The 22388-nt window shown below is 35.5% G+C and overlaps 1 protein-coding gene across 4 annotated transcripts in view; it reads right to left on the bottom strand.

The window, feature by feature from the left end:
• Positions 1–283: 283 nt before the first annotated feature.
• The window catches only part of TBC1D12 (TBC1 domain family member 12), a 96580-nt gene continuing 74475 nt past the window's right edge, over positions 284–22388 (bottom strand). For all 4 annotated transcript variants that reach the window (XM_055560692.1, XM_055560693.1, XM_055560695.1 and 1 more), the window contains 9 exons: positions 21431–21548; positions 20103–20209; positions 11623–11703; positions 9241–9329; positions 8290–8361; positions 5848–5976; positions 5478–5587; positions 3018–3276; positions 284–2146 (listed from right to left, as the gene is read on the bottom strand). In XM_055560692.1, the coding sequence (XP_055416667.1) occupies positions 2078–2146; positions 3018–3276; positions 5478–5587; positions 5848–5976; positions 8290–8361; positions 9241–9329; positions 11623–11703; positions 20103–20209; positions 21431–21548 (1034 nt within the window). In that variant the 3' untranslated portion in view covers positions 284–2077. The remainder of the gene's footprint in view (positions 2147–3017; positions 3277–5477; positions 5588–5847; positions 5977–8289; positions 8362–9240; positions 9330–11622; positions 11704–20102; positions 20210–21430; positions 21549–22388) is intronic.

Raw genomic sequence — 22388 nt, 5'->3', positions numbered from 1 at the left:
ACCTCCCTTCCACCTCTCTCCCAGGCAAGTTATTTTTTAACTGAAAATACACTTTACCCAAAAAACTGCCATACACTGACCATATGAATAACGAGTAACTCTATAATGCCTGTATAAGAGGTTTAAGGAAGATACAACTTTCTCACTACCAGTACTGGCAATCTCAAAAGCCAAAAGGCCCAGTTATCCTCAGGAAGAGAAATCTGGAAGAAGAGTTTATTCCCTTTTTATCTCCACACATAGTTAAATATTCCCCAAATAATGAAGACTCATTTCAAGTAATTACTCTGCTTATAAGTTTTATTTACACAGTAATTGTTAATAGTGGATTTTAGTAAATTCCTTGTATTTACATTTTATATACACATTTATACTTGAAAGGTAAAGAAACTGTACAATAATAAAAATGAGAAAAAGAAATACAGTAACGTAGGCCCAACTTAGGAAACAAATACACAAAAGTAAGATTAAATTTTGGCAGGTAGTACAACCTCAATGAGATTACTGCCAGGGGTTTCGTTCCCTCTATCAGGGCCACCAATACCAAGGAAGTAGTTACCAGAGTTAATATGTCATTCTAAAACCTATTAAGACCCTGAGTACTCCCTCAATATTTTATTACACTACTAGTTTCCACTAAGAAAGCTCCTATGACAGGAGTTAACTTCTGAGGGCTCCATTAGTGGTCCCTAGGTTAGAATGACCCATGGGGTAAAAATACATGGGTACCATCTGGTCCCATATTCCTAAAGAGGCAGTCACTACACTAACAAGGTTCTCAGACTTGTTAGTTTGAAGACTATATACCACTAACAGAAATAGTGTGCTTAAGTGTTGTTTCAAACCAAAGTGCAACATAAAAGCACACTATAAGTCTAATTATTAACCAAATACCATGTTATATAGATATCAATAATAATAAAGTGATTTATTTTAAGCTCAAGAATCAAACATCATAATAAATTTAATGTCAGGTTACCAATAATTAGTCATTCCTTTATCCACTATATCATCAAAGTTAAACTCATTAGAAAAAAATTAAATTTTTCTTTTACTCTCATTTCCATTGATTAGAAAATTATACACAGGGTTTGACAAGTCACGGACTTGGCTACATATTGTTTCAAAATTCAAACTGGAATTAACAAATTTTGTTTCTACAGACAGTGAAAAAATTTTAACTAACAAACTTAAAGTCTTGCCAAGTAGCATGCTATTTAAGAACTCTCAGAATTCATTACTTTTTACTCTTACCAGTGAAAAACCTCATTTATATTTATGGACTTACTCCCTCCAAAAAGTCTTCAGTCCATTAAAGTGCAAAGAAATTTTCTTCTACCAGTTAGCTTTCTTAAATTACTAGATGAACAATCTCTTAGACTAGAAACAGAAAAGCTAAATTCCTCTGAGTGACAGAAATTCCTTGAGAAAAAGAAACAATTTCCTTTCAAAAACAGACAGACATGATACTGTGGAAAACACTTACATAAGTGCTAAACAATCTCCTACCAATATTTCCAGTTCCCAGATAACCCAAATTTGCCCCAACGTGGGAATGAATATAAACAACATCAGTGACATAAACACTTTACAATCAAAGTTGCTTATTATTGGTCTATAATATCTTCAAATGTTTGGAACTGGAGATAATATCTGTACTAAGGCGTTTATTTCAAATAGTATTTTAGAAGTTAAAGTAGTATTTAAATAGCCTGTTCTGACCTCCAAAGTGCCTTTATGCTAATAGTTAAAGAAAAGATGTAAAAATTTTGAACTATATCCAAAGCTATTAAAAAATGTATTGCATTAAACTATTCACTCCATATTATGGAGTATGAACTAGCCATTTAAATTTTCTCCTTTGTAAAATGGCTCTCCCTATAAAATACTTTTTAAATTAATACTGTCAATGGGTTACTCATTTACTTCAGCCCCATGGAATTCAAAATCAGTAGTTTTCCATGTCTTGATTCTTTTAGCTTTCTTCAGCATTTTCTACCATGCTTTTTACATAGGAAACAAAAACTTTTATCAAAAAACATTTGTTATATTGCAATTATTTTGTTAATTTTGAAGGTTAGCTTTTCAAAGCTGGACTATTATTCTTGTCTCCTTCTTTAATATCCTTCATCACAGATGAAAAGACCTGGAAATTATATAAAGTAAACATTAATGCTAAAAACAACAACCATGCAGATTAAAGAGATTTTAAAATCTACAGTTTATTAACATGAAAAAGCTTTAGCATACGTAACTTTGCTCTCTGAAAGAGTGTCAATTCTCATATCCTCTTGTTTGTTTCAACCCAATTTTATGATAGACAGTTAGATTCCAGTTTTCATCACTTGCCAATATTATAAAATTACTATTAGGTAACAAAACATTTCCTGGACCAATATTCGTTTTTTTTTGCATTTTCCCAATATTTATTTTTTTAATTGATTTATTTTAATTGGAGGCTAATTACTTTATAATATAGTGGTTTTTGCCTTACATTGACTGGACCAATATTCTTATATTTTCATTTTAATAAGCAATAAAACTGTGAACTTATGCTTACTGTCCATCATTCATGAAGCAAGTGTTAACACTATTTTTTATGTAATATAACTTTAGACTGTCAATATATTTGCTTCCCTAACAAGATTAAGCATCTAAAAAGTCAGAATCATACATTACATTCTTTTTATTGCAAACCCTTAGTACACATTCAGGTATTTAATACAATTGTTGTCTATTTGAACTACCAAGGTGCTTATATAATTACCCTGGCAAATACATGACTATTGTAGGCTGCACTTCACTAAACTCAAAATATTACTAGACTTACATAAAAAATAAAGCCATAGGTCTGGAGAAGTGAAAGAGAAGCAATGTTTTTTTCAAAGTCAAAAATTATTTTTAAAGCTTTTTTTTTAAACTTAAGCACTAACATTTGAAAAATAGTTAACTTTTTTTTTAATTAAAAAAAAAAACCTTTTACTACATCTGTTAGAAGTAGGAAAATGTCACTCTACCTGAGTCCATTTTTTGGTACTATTCTGCATCTGGATGGCTGCAATACAGCTGAACAGTTTTTCTGATGTGATATCTTCCGGCAATTTAGTTAGAAACTGTGCTATGTGAATAAAGTCCATCTGTAGAAGAATATCTTCATATAATCGGAGGATTCCTAATCCAGTCCTAAATAAAAATTCCTCCCCATCTCTGCAAAATACATCCCATACTCGACAGGCCAGATCAAGTGGTAGTGATTTGCTATATAGTGTGAAGATCCTAAAATTAGGGGGGGAAAAGTCATTGAAATTTTTCATTCATTTATTCAGTCACTCATTAAGCATCTCTATATAAAAAGAAGTGCTTAAATTAGGGCTGAAAAGGCAAATAAGATATGGCTCCTTCCCTCAACTTGAGTAGTGGAAAATTAAGTAATAAATAACAGAAGTATGTGAATTTACAATCTTATGCAGCGATACAGCCTAATACAAACTACACTGGCAGAATAACCTCATGGTTAAGGGTATGGACTCTGAAACCAGTGTACCTGAGTTTGAATCTTAGATTTGCAATTTATTGATTATGTACCCTGAGTAAGATACTTAACCTTGCTGTGCCTCAGTCTGCTCATTAGTAAACAAAGATAATAAAATTACCTAAATGTAAAGTGTTTAGAATAGTGAATGGCAAATAAGAAATGCTCAGTAAAAGTTACTTCTTATTACCGTATGAGGACAAGTACCTTATATTAACCTAAATACAAAACCATAAAGCCTGACTTCTCTCCTTTTTTTCCTCTTCACAAACACCTACTGTTTTTCCGTTCACCAAACTTTACTTACTACTACTTCTGGAGCATGTGTACCCTCCAATAGAATCATCAAAGGTTTTTCCCATCCTTTCTGATAATGTTTGATCATGTCTTTACTCAGTAGTACTTTGGAGTAGCACTGTAGTTGAGGAAGTAGGGGGAGAAGATGCTAGAGAACTTCTCTTGATGTTACCTTGGCAAAGAAGGTACACATTTTTTACATGAACTTTATCTGAGATACTGCTGATGAAACATGAGCAAGGCAACTAAAGGCTCTCCCGCCAAAAAATGAAATAAATCCTCATTAGCACTGCCACTTATTTATTCCTCTTTTTTCTTGCACCATTGGTTCTGGGCTTTGTATGTTACAAGCTCAATGGAGTGAAAAAAAAATCCATGACTACTTCTTAAATTATAAACACATATTTAATTGCATAACAGAAAGCAGAGGGAATTCCCTCGCAGTCCAGTGGTTAGGAGTCTGGTTTCCACTGCAGAGGGCTTGGGTTTTATTCCCTAGTCAGGGAACTAATATTCTAAAAGCTGTAAGGCCCGGCCAAAAAAAAAAAAAAAACCCTCCAGAAAACCTAAAGCATACTCTTGGTAGTACAGAGAATACTAACTCACTGTTCAAAATGTGAAAGGGTATTAGAAGTGCCGAAGCAGTTTCTAGTATACAGTACTCACTCGGTATTAATTTCATCCTGCTCCCTTTATCAGTTGTGATCCTGTTTTGGCTCATGTTCACAGTTCTTAAGATGGACAACTGAGCAGTTTTACCACCTTCTTTACAGATTTAGTATTTGATCTTGGTCCTTCAGGTCCCGTAATAGAAAACCCTTCTCCCCATGATCTTAGGTCCTACCCAAAGGAACTCTAATGTTCCTAATGGGAACAGGAGAATACGTTGAAAAATAACTTAGTCTTTTTTTTAAAGTCTAAATAGAAGAAACCTCAAACAACCATAAGATAGCCGATCAATGCCATTATCTATATTAAATCTTATCACTTATTTGAAACCCACTGATTTTTAATGATTAGGATTTAAGATTTAAATATTTCATATGTACTCTTAACAATCTATCTTAAGATCGACTGCTCTATCTCTTGGGCAAAATTCACCCCCGTCTAAATACTCTACTGCTACTGTTTAGCAGAGTCCTAGGCAAACCTTCCAAGTTAGAATACAAGAGCTAGAATTGTAAGGTTAAAAAAAGGCATTAGCACTTAAATAAGGCATCAATACTTGGTCAGAAAACTGGATAAGGCCTTGGAAAAAACAAAGCTCTCAGTAAAGAAAACCTATCATAACTATCATAAACCCTTGTATGTTAAGAATATTAAAGGAATAGCAACTAATTCTTTCTCAGAGCTTAGTATGTACCTGGCATTGAGTGAGATAATCCATGTAAAACACTCTCAAAACAACTCAAGATAGAGATATTATTATTCCCATTTTATAGTTTGGAAATTGAAATACAAAAAAACAGGGATTCTGATTTCAAACCAGAGTTCACACTCTTAATCAAATGCCTCCCAACAAAAATGTGAGGGTTTCTTTATACATAAGAGAAGAGTTTTTCTTATATGTATGATCCTGTGCATCAGATTTACTTTAGGCAAAAAGTTTTACTCTGTTTCCTTTTAATTACTATATTCTATAACTTACCAGTCTATCAAGTATATGTCTGGTGTAAGACTATAAGATTTGAAATGAAGAAATAGTTTGGAGAGATTTTCTTCAAAAAATACTTCAAACGTTGCAAAATATTTCAACATCTAAAGATAGAAATTTCAACAAAATTATTTAAGAGTATACTCGAGAAATTGAGAAATTAAATCCTTACTCATAAGTTAATAGAAAATCTTGCTTAGCATCTGTTTCTGAGTCTTTTCATCAAGCATTCATAAAACTGTAATTCAATGAAAGGCTTATTTTAGATCACCTTGGTCTTCTAATTACTGTATTTTACTCTGTAAGGGCAATCAGACTATAGAAACTGACAAAGAAAAACACAATTCATTCTAAATGTTCATACCATGCTGTGATCCACACGAAAAAAGGCTAACTGGCATGGCTTATTCAGGAGATTTGCAAATGCAATGAAGGCATCTGCTTCTTCCAAGTTGAGAATGAGAACTGCTGCTATGAAGGACATCCCTTGGACCTTCAAAGGGAAGAGAAATTAATGCAGGAGATGCAAGACACACAGGTTCAATCTCTGAATCAGGAAGATCCCCTGGAGTAGGAAATGGCAACTCACTCCAGAATGCCTGCCTGAAAAATTCCAGGGACAGAGGAGCCTGGCGGGCTACAGACCATGGGGTCACAAAGAGTCAGACACGACTGAGCAACTGAGCGCATACAGTTTTAAAATAAAAGTTTTATTTTAAAATATCAATATTTAGTAAGTGCTAAAAATTAAATCCTTTATGATGAAACTTATAATGAAAAAATTTAAATGAATGTCAACTTAAAAATATGAAGGGGTTATATAATGTTTTTATGATTCTATTATAGAACACATGACCAAAAGAGATTCTCTGTTTAAATTTTACTTTCTTCATAAGTTCAGATCAGATCAGATCAGTCACTCAGTCGTGTCCGACTCTTTGCGACCCCATGAATCGCACCATGCCAGGCCTCCCTGTCCATCACCAACTCCCGGAGTTCACTCAGACTCATGTCCATCGAGTCAGTGATGCCATCCAGCCATCTCATCCTCTGTCATCCCCTTCTCCTCTTGCCCCCAATCCCTCCCAGCATCAGAGTCCTTTCCAATGAGTCAACTCTTTGCATAAGGTGGCCAAAGTACTGCAGTTTCAGCTTTAGCATCATTCCTTCCAAAGAAATCCCAGGGCTGATCTCCTTCAGAATGGACAGGTTGGATCTCCTTGCAGTCCAAGGGACTCTCAAGAGTCTTCTCCAACACCACAGTTCAAAAGCATCAATTCTTCGGCGCTCAGGCTTCTTCACAGTCCAACTCTCACATCCGTACATGACCATAGGAAAAACCATAGCTTTGACTAGACGAACCTTTGTTGGCAAAGTAATGTCTCTGCTTTTGAATATGCTATCTAGGTTGGTCATAACTTTCCTTCCAAGGAGTAAGTGTCTTTTAATTTCATGGCTGCAGTCACCATCTGCAGTGATTTTGGAGCCCAGAAAAATAAAGTCTGACACTGTTTCCACTGTTTCCCCATCTATTTCCCATGAAGTGATAGGACCGGATGCCATGATCTTAGTTTTCTGAATGTTGAGCTTTAAGCCAACTTTTTCACTCTCCACTTTCACCTTCATCAAGAGGCTTTTTAGTTCCTTTTCACTTTCTGCCGTAAGGGTGGTGTCATCTGCATATCTGAGGTTTCTTCATAAGGACAGCTTTAATACTACAACCTACCCCATGCCCAAACTTCACTTTCTCCCCAAGCCATGTCATGCTTTTTCTATAATACTTATCACCTTTTCATATAACATGTGATTTACTTATTTGTTGTTGTTTATTGTCTGTCTCCATCTAAATTATAAGAGACAAAAAGGAATCTTTCTTTTGTTCACAGAGCTGAATAAAATGCCTAGAACAAAGCCTGGCATATAGCCATAAGCACACAGTACATATTTGTTGAGTGAATGGATGAATAAACAAATGTACAAATGAACATGCAACAAAATAGGGTAAGTTGTATCAGACAGCCACCCTATTGTGACATCTCTAAAATTCTTCTATTTTAAGACAAAGGCAAGAAAATGAAGGTTTTATGATTTCCAATAAAACATGACAAGTTGAACACACATTTTTCTTTGTCCCCTTCCCTTCTAAATCCAACTAAGATAACAGTAAATCAAATGATAAGTATTAACCTAGAAGAACAAAAAAGAAAATGGAAAATAATATAGACAGTAGATAAAAGATGTCAATAGCATTTTGGAAATTTTAACTATACAGGGAATATTGAGACTAAAATATGTGCCGAGGAGAAAGCCAGTCAGCGGCAAGCCAATTCAGCCACAAATTCTGGAAGGCTCAAGAACTGAAGTTATCAGGCACCTCTAAAATTGAGAGGAAGGACTAAAACTTGGATTGGTTAAAAATTTGTAAAAGGAGCAAATCCCCTCCTCTACTCTGTATGTACAGGTACCTACCTACCTTGCCTCAACCCAGATGAACATAAGAGGTTTATCTCTAAAGAGACAATCAGGAAAAGGAGAGTTAGGGAAAAGGGGAGAAGGCAACACAGGATAGATAATAAATAAAAGTTTACAAATTGAATGGTCAAATCCCCAGCTGCTCTCCAAGAAAGCAGGCAATCAGTCTCACAAGCCTCTGGCAGGAAAGGGAAAATTTCTCTCAGAGTAAGCTGACAGGACCAAGAAAAAAACCATACAGATACAGACATTTGAGAGCTAATACAACATAAGCTACTATGAGATAAGACAGAGACTGTTTATATTCAAAAGACAGATTGAAACAAATACTTACATAACCAACATCCGGTCGGTAACAGGTATATGCCCCTAATATGCTATGTAAGACATCATGATATGGGCCACCCTTAGAGAAGAGAAAAATGAAATGTCAAACTATACAAATAATTGTTTCTAAGTTAATTCTCAAATAACATGTTAATTAACTTTATATTTCCTAAATGACTAGTTTTAGTCAGTATACTTAATCATTCTGCAAAGATATGTTCTAAAGTATGGGTAAAAAATATTTAATTGTGGAAAACCAAAATAGTCAAATAAACTTACTTGATGGATGGATACAAACTATAGAGTTGTATGCAATTTTAAAGACATCTAAAGTTGGCACAATAAATTTATAATGAACACTGATTCTTTCATTTGATATAATACAATTTCAGCAAAAGAAAACCATGAATACACAAAATTAAGTTTATTAATAATCACAAATATTAATCTTAATGGTAAAATGTTCAATCTCACTTTGTCAACATAGAGAAAAATTCCATGAATAAAGACTTGTCATATATACGTATAAAATGTAATCGTTACTCTCCTCATAAAATGTAAGCAATTTCATAATAATCTCTGCACAAAAAACAAACCTTCCTATTTCAATAATAATTCTGAAAAAAAATTAAGTTTTGGAGCAAACTTCCTTATAGTTTACCAATTTACTAGGCAAAAATGTTAAAATTCAGATATTTTACAGAATAGAAACTAGACAAATTCACTTCAGGGAAAACTCATCAGTACCTTTGTGTGCTATTCTAACTGCAATGCATTCAGTCAGTGGAGTAAAATAACAGAAATGCCTTTACTATTTTCCTGCTAGTTTTGCCTTTTTTATATAAAGGCATCCAATTTTTATAGTTATGCTTTTAAAAAATAATAGCTATGCATTTACAGAATTTGTTCCTTTGGATTAAAAAAAATAGGTGCTACAAGCTAGTTGAGATACCCTTACCTTCTGAAAGATGTAGAGAGATGGAAATGTACGGGATATGTCCAACTTAATTAATTCTAGACTGGCCTCTCGATCAGCAACAGATACACCTGCATTTGCCAGGCAGATAAAACTGAAATGATTACTCATTATACCAAGTTCAGTCTTGTAAACACAGAATGATCACACACAGCATGTATGTTACTTAAGGAAAGTTAAAAGTGGAATAATCAATAACTTTAAAGAAACATCACAGCTTTTCCTGGAACTTATAGCCTTAAACCTGTATGCAGGTCAGGAAGCAACAGTTAGAACTGGACATGGAACAACAGATAGGTTCCAAATAGGTAAAGGAGTACGTCAAGGTTGTATATTGTCACCCTACTTATTTAATATGCAGAGTACATCATGAGAAGCACTGGGCTGGAAGAAGCAAAAGCTGGAATCAAGATTGCCGGGAGAAATATCAAGAACCTCAGATATGCAGATGACACCACCCTTATGGCAGAAAGTGAAGAAGACCTAAAAAGCCTCTTGATGAAAGTGAAAGAGGAGAGTGAAAAAGTTGGCTTAAAGCTCAACATTCAGAAAATGAAAATCATGGCATCCGGTCCCATCACTACATGGGAAATAGATGGGGAACAGTGTCAGACTTTATTTTTCTGGGCTCCAAAATCACTGCAGATGGTGACTGCAGCCATGAAATTAAAAGACGCTTACTCCTTGGAAGGAAAGTTATGACCAACCTGGACAGCATATTAAAAAGCACAGACATTACTTTGCCAACAAAAGTCCGTCTAGTCAAGGCTATGGTTTTTCCAGTGGTCATGTATGGATGTGCAAGTTGGACTGTGAAGAAAGCTGAGCACCGAAGAATTGATGCTGTTGAACTGTGGTGTTGGAGAAGACTCTTGAGAGTCCCTTGGACTGCAAGGAGATCCAACCAGTCCATCCTAAAGGAGATCAGTCCTGGGTGTTCACTGGAAGGACTGATGTTGAAGCTGAAACTCCAATACTTTGGCAACCTGATGCGAAGAGGTGACTCATTTGAAAAGACCCTGATGCTGGGAAAGATCGAAGGCAGGAGAAGGGGACGACAGAGGATGAGATGGTTGGATGACATCACCGACTCAATGGACATGGGTTTGGGTGGACTCTGGGAAAGGTGATGGACAGAGAGGCCTGGTGTGCTGCGGTTCATGGGGTCGCAAAGAGGCGGACATGACTGAGCGACTGAAGTGAACTGAATATGAAGAAAGAATCTATACATTTATCACAAAGTTTTATGGTAAAAGATTTCTGTTTCTAGGTTTTATAAAAGGGAGGGGAAAGACTACTACTCCTGCAATAACAACTAGGAAAAAACAGATTTCAAATACCATATGTTTTAAAAAAGGCATAAGAGGAAATTCCCTGGTGATCCAGTGGTTAGGATTCTGTGCTCTCATTGCTGAGGACCTGGGTTCTGTCCCTGGTCAAGGAACTAAAATCCCACAAGCCATGTGGTGTGGCCAGAAAAGAAAGGGAGGAAAAAAAAAAAAAAAAAAAAGGCATAAGAGAATTGTGAGCACCGAGAATTGTAAAGGTTTTAAATCTCAGAAAGAGAAGAGTCTTGCCTTTCCTTTCCCAGCTAAGTGGATACCAGTGGCTACTTTTATTCCTAGGGGCATCTGCCAAGTGTGGGAATGGGCTCAGGACTGAGCCTGCCAGAGATGAAGGTATTCTGCTTGAGGAAAGAATGCAGAAGAGCTTTTCATGGCCCAATAAGACTGATTTGGAGAAGCCTGAATGTATATCTGGTTTTCCTCTGTGGGAATTTTGCTGGGTTCCAGTGTTGTGCAGAAGGCCAGGCTGGAAAGACATAATGAAATCATCCATAGGCACATGGCCCTTGGGAGAATGTCTGATTAAAGTAGGGAGCCTGTGGTTCTTTCCTTCAGCAAATTTGAAACCCAAGATGAACTAAGTCTATCTAAAGCTGCAATCCTGCCGAACCTAGCTCAGTTACTGACTAAATTGAAATGATAATCCAACAGCATAAGAGAGAAGAGCATGCTTCCTCTTCACGAGAGGTCACAAGCGAGCTGTGAAGATCATCAATCTTTTAAGTAACAGGTGGCCTAAAAATACTGCACCCCATTACTTTTACTGTTGTGATTAAAAACTGGACCCTGGAGTCCAACAACCTGGGTTTACATCACAGCTGTACTGTTCCCAAGTTAACTATTCTGAGCCTCAGTTTCCTCTTATATCATTCAGTATAATAACATCTATTTAAAGGGTTATTAACATTAAAGGAGATTATGTAAAGAATTATTGCAGTTCCTGGCATATTGTAAAAAATCACACTCATCTCAGCACCTGGATTTTGAGAAATTTCTATTAACAACAAAAATAGCCCACCTTCTACATCATTCTCTGAACTTGTTTCACTGAAACTTTTCCACCGTTCCTTTGCTCTTGAGAGGAAGATTTCATAAAGTTCTGGGGAAAAACAAGAATAAAAATTCATAAATAATAAGAAAGAAATTTATCCATATATTTCTATTTTTACTCAAAAATAAAGATAAAAATCTTACTATATCATCAGATTTCTCTTATGTGGCAGGTATCAAAAATGTGGTAAACTGAAGTACTTGATTCTATCAAAACTATTCATTACACAACCAGAAAGATAAAATACTGCAGAGTGCTCAGCCAAATAGCTACCATATAGAATGAATGTTAAGAGGCTGGAAAAGATGTTTCTGCTAAAGGAATATCACTGTGGAATAGCAGAAATATGATTTTCGGAGTCAGTCAGACCTAGATTCAAATTCCAGCTCTGCCACGTACTACCTGTGAGACTTCAAGAAAGGTACTTGATCACTCTGGAACTAGGCTGTCTTCATCAGTAAACTGGAGAAAAGTAACACCTACTCAAGGGGTTGTGTGTGTGTGTGCTCCGATGCTTCAGTTGTGTCTGACTCTTTGTGACCCCATGGACCACAGCCAGCCAGGCTCCTCTGTCCATGGGATTTTCCTGGCAAGAATACTACAGTGGGTTGCCATGCTGTCCTCCAGGGGATCTTCCCCACCCAGGGATCAAATCCGAATCTCCTGAGTCTCCTGCATTGCAGGTAAATTCTCTACCTGCTGAGCCATCCAGAAAACCCATGATTAAGTAAGGTAATTTACATTAAGCTCCTGACACCATATAGATCCTCAATAAATGCAAATGCTGGTTCTTGCTTTCCTTCTCTTAAAATTGTTTTCTCTATTATGAAATTGCTATGATATGATATCTCTATTATGATATTATGATAAGGCTAACAAGCTATTCAAAGCTACCAAACTTCACAGATTTTGCCAGGCCTACATACAAAAATCTCAACCCCTCTGCCCAATTACTTTTTGAGACTATTGCTCTGTGCTTTCATATACAGGATCTCATTAAAGTTTCAAGAACAAAAGAAATTGAAAATTTTTCAACTCTCAAACTTTAATTGTTTCTGCTTTCTAACTAACCACTACAAATATGTTAAAATTTACATAAAAATAGTAAATTTCAATGACAAAACAGCAGAAAGTATTTCTTGCCCAAATATCAAAATTTATATAATACTGCCCCAAATACCAAGAACATATTTTGCATCAATTAATCTTTTTTTTTAATGTATTTACTACTCATGGTTTGGAAAGAAGAAATTTTAAAAAAATTTTTTTTAATATAAATATTTATTTTAATTGGAGGCTAATTACTCTACACTATTATATTGGTCTTGCCATACATCGACATGAATCTGCCACAGGTGTTCATGAATTCCCTATCCTGAACCCCCCCCTCCTACCTCCCTCCCCATCCCATCCCTCTGGGTCATCCCAGTACACCAGCCCTGAGCATCCTGTATCATGCATCGAACCTGGACTGGCAATTCTTTCCACATATGATAATATACATGTTTCAATGCTATTCTCCCAAATCATCCCACCCTCACCCTCTCCCACAGAGTCCAAAAGACAGTTCTATACATCTTTGTCTCTTTTGCTGTCTCACATACAGGGTTATTGTTACCATCTTTCTAAATTCCATATATATGCATTAGTATGCTGTATGGTGTTTTTCTTTCTGGCTTACTTCACTCTGTATAATAGGCTCCAGTTTCATCCACCTCATTAGAACTGATTCAAATGTATTCTTTTTAATGGCTGAGCAATACTCCATTGTGTATATGTACCACTGCTTTCTTATCCATTCATCTGCTGATGGACCCTGGCTATTATAAAGTGCTGTGATGAACACTGAGGTACACGTGTCTCTTTCAATTCTGGTTTCCTCGGTGTGTATGCCCAGCAGTGGGATTGCTGGGTCGTATGGCAATTCTATTTCCAGTTTTTTAAGGAATCTCCACACTGTTCTCCATAGTGGCTGTACTAGTTTGCATTCCCACCAGCAGTGTAAGAGGGTTCCCTTTTCTCCACACCCTCTCCAGCATTTATTGGACTTTCGGATAGCAGCCATTCTGACTGGTGTGAAATGGTACCTTATTGTGGTTTTGATTTGCATTTCTCTGATAATGAGTGATGTTGAGCATCTTTTCATGTGTTAGCCATCTGTATGTCTTCTTTGGAGAAATGTCTGTTTAGTTCTTTGGCCTATTTTTTGATTCGGTCATTTATTTTTCTGGAACTGAGCTGCAGGAGTTGCTTGTATATTTTTGAGATTAATTCTTTGTCAGTTGCTTCATTTGCAGTTATTTTCTCCCATTCTGATGGCTGTCTTTTCACCTTGCTTATAGTTTCCTTTGTTGGATAGAAGCTTTTAATTAGGTCCCATTTGCTTATTTTTGCTTTTATTTGTAATATTCTGGGAGGTGAGTCATAGAGGATCCTGCTGTGATTTGTGTCAGACAGTGTTTTGCCTATCTTCTCCTCTAGGAGTTTTATAGTTTCTGGTCTTACCTTTAGATCTTTAATCCATTTTGAGTTTATTTTTGTGTATGGTGTTAGAAAGTGTTCTACTTTCATTCTTTTACAAGTGGTTGACCAGTTTTCCCAGCACCACTTGTTAAAGAGATTGTCTTTAATCCATTGTATATTCTTGCCTCCTTTGCCAAAGATAAAGTGTCCATAGGTGCATGGATTTATCTCTGGGATTTCTATTTTGTTCCATTCATCTATATTTCTGTCTTTGTGCCAGTACCATACTATCTTGATGACCGTGGCTTTACAGTAGAGCCTGAAGTCAGACAGGATGATTCCTCCAGTTCCATTCTTCTTTCTCAAGATTGCTTTGGCTATTCGAGGTTTTTTGTATTTCCATACAAATTGTGAAATTATTTGTTCTAGCTCTGTGAAAAATACCGTCGGTAGCTTGATAGGGATTGCATTGATCTACAGATTGCTTTGAGTGGTACACTCATTTTCACTATATTGATTCTTCTAATCCGTGAACACGGTATATTTCTCCATCTATTATAGTGTCCTCTTTGATTTCTTTCACCAGTGTTTTATAGTTTTCTATATATAGGTCTTTTGTTTCTTTAGGTAGATATATTCTTAAGTATTTTATTCTTTTTGTTGCAATGGTGAATGGAATTATTTCCTTAATTTCTCTATTTTCTCATTATTAGTGTATAGGAATGCAAGGGATTTCTGTGTGTTGATTTTATATCCTGCCACTTTACTATATTCATTGATTAGCTCTAGTAATTTTCTGGTGGAGTCTTTAGGGTTTTCTATGTAGAGGATCATGTCATCTGCAAACAGTGCGAGTTTTACTTCTTTTCTAATCTACTGCTGCTGCTAAGTCACTTCAGTCGTGTCCGACTCTGCGACCCCATAGACGGCAGCCCACCAGGCTGCCCCATCCCTGGGATTCTCTAGGCAAGAACACTGGAGTGGGTTGCCATTTCCTTCTCCAATGCATGAAAGTGAAAAGTGAAAGTGAAGTCGCTCAGTCGTGTCCGACCCTCAGCGACCCCATGGACTGCAGCCTTCCAGGCTCCTCCATCCATGGGATTTTCCAGGCAAGAGTACTGGAGTGGGGTGCCATTGCCTTCTCTGCTTTTCCAATCTGGATTCCTTTTATTTCTTTTTCTGCTCTGATTGCTGTGGCCAAAACTTCCAAAACTATGTTGAATAGTAGTGGTGAGAGTGGGCACCCTTGTCTGGTTCCTGGCTTTAGGGGAAATGCTTTCAATTTTTCATCATTGAGGATAATGTTTGCTGTGGGTTTGTCATATATAGCTTTTATTATGTTGAGGTATGTTCCTTCTATTCCTGCTTTCTGGAGGGTTTTTTTCTCATAAACGGATGTTGAATTTTGTCAAAGGCTTTCTCTGCATCTATTGAGATAATCATATGGTTCTTATTTTTTCAATTTGTTAATGTGGTGTATTACATTGATTGATTTGCAGACATTGAAGAATCCTTGCATCCCTGGGATAAAGCCCACTTGATCATGATGTATGATCTTTTAAATGTGTTGTTGGATTCTGTTTGCTAGAATTTTGTTAAGGATTTTTGCATCTATGTTCATCAGTGATATTGGCCTATAGTTTTCTTTTTTTGTGGGATCTTTGTCAGGTTTTGGTATTAGGGTGCTGGTCGCCTCATAGAATGAGTTTGGAAGTTTACCTTCCTCTGCAATTTTCTGGAAGAGTTTGTATAGGATAGGTGTTAGCTCTTTTCTAAATTTTTGATAGAATTCAGCTGTGAAGCCGTCTGGTCCTGGGCTTTTGTTTGCTGGAAGATTTCTGATTACAGTTTCAATTTCCATGGTTGTAATGGGTCTGTTAAGATTTTCTATTTCTTCCTGGTTCAGTTTTAGAAAGTTGGTCTTTTCTAAGAATTTGTCCATTTCTTCCAAGTTGTCCATTTTATTGGCATATAATTTCTGATAGTAGTCTCTTATGATCCTTTGTATTTCTGTGTTGTCTCTGTTGTGATCTCTCCATTTTCATTTCTAATTTTATTGATTTTTCTCCCTTTGTTTCTTGATGAGTCTGGCTAATGGTTTTTCAATGTTATTTATCATTTATTTTATTTATCGTTTATTTTATTTATCGTTTTCCCAGTAGTCATGTATGGATGTGAGAGTTAGACTAGAAAGAAAACTGAGTGCTAAAGCATTGATGCTTTTGAACTGTGGTGTTGGAGAAGACTCTTGAGAGTCTCTTGGAGTGCAAGGAGATCCAACCAGTCCATCCTAAAGGAAATCAGTCCTAATTATTCATTGGAAGGACTGATGCTGAAGTTGAAACTCCAATACTTTGGCCACCTGATGGGAAGTATTGACTCATTTGTAAAGACCCTGATCCTGGGAAAGATTGAAGGCGGGAGGAGAAGGGGACAACAGAGGATAAGATGGTTGGACGGCATCACCAACTCCATGGACATGAGTTTGAGTATCCAGAAGTTGGTGATGGACAGGGAAGCCTGATGTGCTGCAGTCCATGGGGTCGCAAAGGGTCGGACACAACAGATCAACTGAACTGAACCTCATTCACTCCTGAATACATAACTGTTTAACTGAAAGAAGCTAAAATTAATTTGAAAATGAATGACCTGGTTACTTTATAAGCCTTATAAATTTTAAGCTTAAAAAAAAAAAACTTTTTGATTAGAGTATTGCAAAAGATTAATACCAACTTAATCAATATTTTAATGTCTAAGTTATATATACTTAATACTGTAAAGTTCTCAACAAAACTTCAAATAAAACATAGCTGCCAATACTGCATCATCTTACCTGTATGCAAACTGATTCTTAAGACCTTAAACCAATACAGTCCTTTTCTAAGCTTAATTTAATTCTCAATACTTCCCTTAAATTCTATTTTTTAATTGAAAAAAAAGTCGTTAAAATGACATGTTCATTATTTGTGAAAATCAATTTTATAAACCATATATGATCATGTTACTCATTTGGCATCACTTTTTTTTGCTATGTCTCCTTAGCCAGATTTATTTTAACACAATGGACTACATTTCTACAGTTATGATTCACTACTTGCCATATTTTAAGAAATCAAATATTTTAAGAAATCAAATAAACACAATTCAATTATGTATGGGTTTTTCAATACTTCCATAAAGGCAGAAGGGAGAAGCATATAAATTAATTCGTTAAAGACAGTCTTTGAAAAGCATATTTTACAATACATTATCTCATGAATTCATCAATTTCTCACCATGAGAAATTATGAAAAGCCTAACTGTTTAATTCCAGAGTTTGCATATTTGCACAACTAATCACAGTGCTTTTATTGTACAAAGTATGTGTATTTTTTTGTAATCCTATTTACCAATCTAGGCTGTTATAGAAGGATTTTATCCCATGCTATCATAAAGATGTTCTTCAGTGTTTTTGGGAAAAAAAAAAAAATTTTTTTTTTTTTTTTTTTTGCATCACTTTTAAGACTGAAGATAGACATTTAGGTCTTTGTTATAAATTCTGCAAAACTCCTGGAGAAGACTCTTGAAGGACTTGTACTGCAAGGAGATTAAACCAATCAATTCTACAGAAAACCGACCCTGAATATTCATTGGAAGGACTGATGCTGAAGTTGAAGCTCCAATACTTTGGCCACCTGATGCAAAGAGCCGACTCATTGGAAAAGACCCTGATGCTGGGAAAGATCGAAGGCAAAAGGAGAAGGGGATGGCAGAGGATGAGATGGTTAGATAGTATACTGACTCAATGGACATGAATTTGAGCAAACTCCAGGACAGTGGAGGACAGAGGAGCCAGGTGTGCTATAGTCCATGAGGTCGCAAAGAATTGGACACGACTTCGCAACTAAACAATGACTATATATAATACTGACTGCTGTAATGAATATCCTTGTAGAAAAGCTTTTGTAAATCTGTTTATTTACTTCAAGTGTTAGAACTAGAATAAATGGGCTAGAGGTTACATTTTTTGAAGCTTTTGGTAAATATTTCTAAATTATTTTCAGTCATACTCTATGTGGGTAATATTCATTCATTTTACTCACGTTTGAGGAGTAAAAAAAACAGCACCTTGACATTGTTTTGACACAAATCTCTCTGATTTAGCACTCACTAGAAAAATAGTTAAATAAATTATAGTAGAGCCAAAACGTGGAATACAGTGCAGCTATGCTAAGTCACGTCAGTCATGTCTGACTCTGTGCGACCCTATAGACGGCAGCTCACCAGGCTCCCCCATCCCTGGGATTCTCCAGGCAAGAACACTGCAGCGGGTTGCCATTTCCTTCTCCAATGCATGAAAGTGAAAAGTGAAAGTGAAGTCGCTCAGTCGTGTCCGACTCTCAGCGATCCCATGGACTGCAGCCCACCAGGCTCCTCCGTCCATGGGACTTTCCAGGCAAGAGCAGCTATAGTAAGTATAAATACACCTGTATGCACTGACATGGAGGGATGTTCAGATGATTTGTGGAAAAAAAATAAAAGGAAGAAAAAAAGAAAGCTTAAAAAGTATCATAAGTAGATGTACTCTTTTTTTATGTGCATAGAAAAAAGATCTGGAAGAACATATACCAAATTGTTAACTAATACATAGTAGGATTAAGAGAAGATGTTTGGGTGAAAGAGGGGGACAGACATGCAGTTTGTACTTTACTATTGAATTTTTTTCAATAATACATAAATAAAAAATTTTAAGTAACAATGTATTATTTATATTATACTAGAATTAGTATATTATTATACTAGATTATAATTATATTATTAATTGTATATATTATATATTTATATATATAATATATATTATATAATAATTATATTATTATAACATTAGTATATTATTATACTATATTATTATACTAGAATTATTATACTAGAATCCCTAAAAGTCTTTTTGTGGTGCCTCTGGCATTATCATTATCATTCAGACCATTTTTAATAATATCAATTATTTTACTCTATGTGATACTATCCTTATTTTATCTAATTTTTTTAATTCATCAAAACCACACTACATTTTATTCCTATCTACATTTTACTCCTATGCTTCAAGTTTTTAAGAAACTTAAAAAAATAAAAACAATGAGAATCTTACTTCTGTTTTTTTCAAGTTTTTAAATAAAAACATTCAAAAATTACTGGTTTGGGTAGAGAGACAGGAAAATAAATTTTTATCCTTCCCATAATATTTATGTTTTTTTGAAAAAAGAGGAAACTTGTCCACAACTAGACTATTTTATTTTTCCTGGATGTGAGAGTTGGACTGTGAAGAGAGCTGAGCATTGAAGAATTGATGCTTTTGAACTGTGGTGTTGGAGAAGACTCTTGAGAGTCCCTTGGACTGCAAGGAGATCCAACCAGTCCATTCTAAAGGAGATCGGTCCTGGGTGTTCTTTGGAAGGAATGATGCTGATGCTGAAACTCCAGTGCTTTGGCCACCTCATGCGAAGAGCTGCCTCATTGGAAAAGACTCTGATGCTGGGAGGGATTGTGGGCAGGAGGAGAAGGGGATGACAGAGGATGAGATGGCTGAATGGCATCACCGACTCAATGGACATGAGTTTGAGTGAACTCTGGGAGTTGGTGATGGACAGGGAGACCTGGCGTGCTGCAGATCATGGGGTCACAAAGAGTCGGACACGACTGAGCGACTGAACTGAACTGAACTGATGCTTATTCATCTACTGCTACCTAGACCTATCCACAGTTTAAGATATTTGAATGCCAAGATTATTATTGATGGTTGTAAACTAAAGGAAAACACAAATTGTATATACATAATATGAAATACAGTAACATTAAATTGTACCAGGTTTTAGAGGGTGTGGGGAATGAAGTATGCTCTTAAAATGTAGTGCCTTTTTAAATGACCAATCTATTCATCTGTTTTGTAACTCTGAAGATGGCTATTATCATGTGTGGGAGTAACTCAATTAATATAGAATACAAACCAGGAGTGATATTTAGTTCATTTCCTACAGCTAGACTCCAAACTTTCCCACGAACACTAGGGGGCAATCCCTGCCACCACAATTCTCGAACTCTTCTCGTACTACGCCTAGAATTCAAGGGGGAGAAAAAAGGAGAAAGTTACTTTTTATATCAAAAATACTAGTTCCATGATGGTTTACCTAGTCTGTGGCCAAATGGCTGAATGATTTTTTAGAACATAGAGACTTAATTATGTGATACATTCTTTCCTTGGGTTCATGCATGTAGGCAAAAAATGCCTAAAAAATATACAGAAATTTAAAGGGAATTGTCTTCCATAATTGCCACTTACACTAAGGGTACAATGAGAGAATAAGAAATATAGGAAAATTATGAAAAAACATAATAAAAAGAATATAAAAATGCACTGTCAATTCAGTACCAAAAACAAAATCACAAAGTATTTACTATGGGTAAAGCCTTAGTCTTTGGGAGGCAGCATAGTCTACTGAAAGAAGTGTGGGCTTTAAAATCAGATAGACTTGAGTTCAAATCTGGTTAACCATTCATTAATTGTACAACCTTGGGCAAATCACTTAACCTCTCTGACTTTGAGAATCCCTATAAGATAAAAGGGAATAAAGGTTGTGAGAATCAAATGTGATTACTTGTGTAAAGAGCCTGATATAATATCTGTCACATTATGCCAATATTCAATACATTCCCAAAGCACATCCTATACTTGGCATTGCAAAAGTCATCTCCCACCAGCCTAGAGGAAAAGTAATGAATGTATAAAAATATTATCAAAAAATAAAAGGCAAAGTAACGCAAGAAGTGTATTAGTCTCAAAGTATAATGGGACATTACAGAAGGGAAAGGTCATATATAACGTATTATCTTGATTATGAGAAGCATATCAAAATCACTTTAATATTTACCATTTAATAAATGTATATTACAATGAATGTATATGTTTAATATTTTCTTTGCCAAAAATCCTGCTATTACATCAATAGTACATCTAGCAATATAGATAGTATTTTAGAATTAAGAAAATATGGTAACAGGAAATTAGAAATTTCATGGATCAAGTATTCAGATGCGATTCAAATAATAGATAAAATTCTGATATGCATAGAGGGTGGTCAGTAAGGGAAGCAGGCATTAGAGATTGAGAGATTTACAAAAGCAAAGAACAGAGATAAGCATGAAAATTTTCAAACACTGGTTAACAGTATAATTTAGCCCAAACATAAGATACATGCTAGAAGTTATATAAATATAAAATTGGAAACATGAGATCTTTGGAGACAGACTGAAATTCAGGAAAAGTCTGCTTACTTACATTACTTCCCAATTGGGTAGTATTTCATTGATCCAAATTACCATTGCACTTGCAATGCTTTCTTCCTGTTTAAACCGTTCTTTCATTATTTTTTTCCTTTTATGTGCTTCTTTAATTTCTGTTTTAAACAAGTAAAAATTATTTCAATATAAAACAGCCAGATCAAAATGCCCTTCTCTTTCTACCCAAGTCTACAAAAGAGACTTTCTCATAAAGAATATTCTGGTAAAAGGAAGGAAGAATGGAAATGAAGAAGGGAAGAAGGGGAAGAAAGGAAAAAGGAGAAAGAGGAAAGGAGAGAAAGAGGGAAAAAGAGAAAAAAATGAAATTGATTAACATAAAAGTAGCTTCTTCTGTTCTACAAAAATGGATGGAACAAAGCTCAGAAAAAATAATTTAAATAGATTACTATATCACATAGTCTACTTATACTTAATCAATGAAGTAAAATTTGTCATGAATTAACTATGTAAAAATAAACAACTGTGAGCAACTAACCAATACCATTTTTTCATACAATGGGTTTATGAATTTCTTGACATAAAACCACATGACAGGGACTTCCCTGGTGGTCCAGAGGTTAAGACTCTGAGCTTCACTATGCACAAGGTATGAGTTTGATCCCCAGTCGGGGAACTGAGATCTTACATACCATGTGGCACAGAAAACAAAAACCCACATGACACTGAAAAATGATATTGCCATGGCACTATTACAGTGACCCTTTCTTTTACTATGATGTTTCAGTTTACTAATTACCTGGAAATTTTAAAATCCTCCTAACACACACACATACACCTAACACCACTCTGACGATCAGGAGTCACAATTTTGGAATAAGAGATGCCCCCCAAATAGAGAAGTACATACACAGAGAATGAATGAATTTTAGAACCAGTGGGACTTCAGAGATTAGCTGGCTAAACTGTTTTCTAATTGTGTTTCACATGTGACTCAC

The sequence above is a fragment of the Bubalus kerabau genome, chromosome 22 (genome assembly GCF_029407905.1).
Source record: "Bubalus kerabau isolate K-KA32 ecotype Philippines breed swamp buffalo chromosome 22, PCC_UOA_SB_1v2, whole genome shotgun sequence".
In the NCBI taxonomy this organism is placed as follows: domain Eukaryota; kingdom Metazoa; phylum Chordata; class Mammalia; order Artiodactyla; family Bovidae; genus Bubalus; species Bubalus kerabau.
Note: the sequence above shows the minus strand (reverse complement) of the source record. Positions and strands in the feature narration are given on the sequence as shown.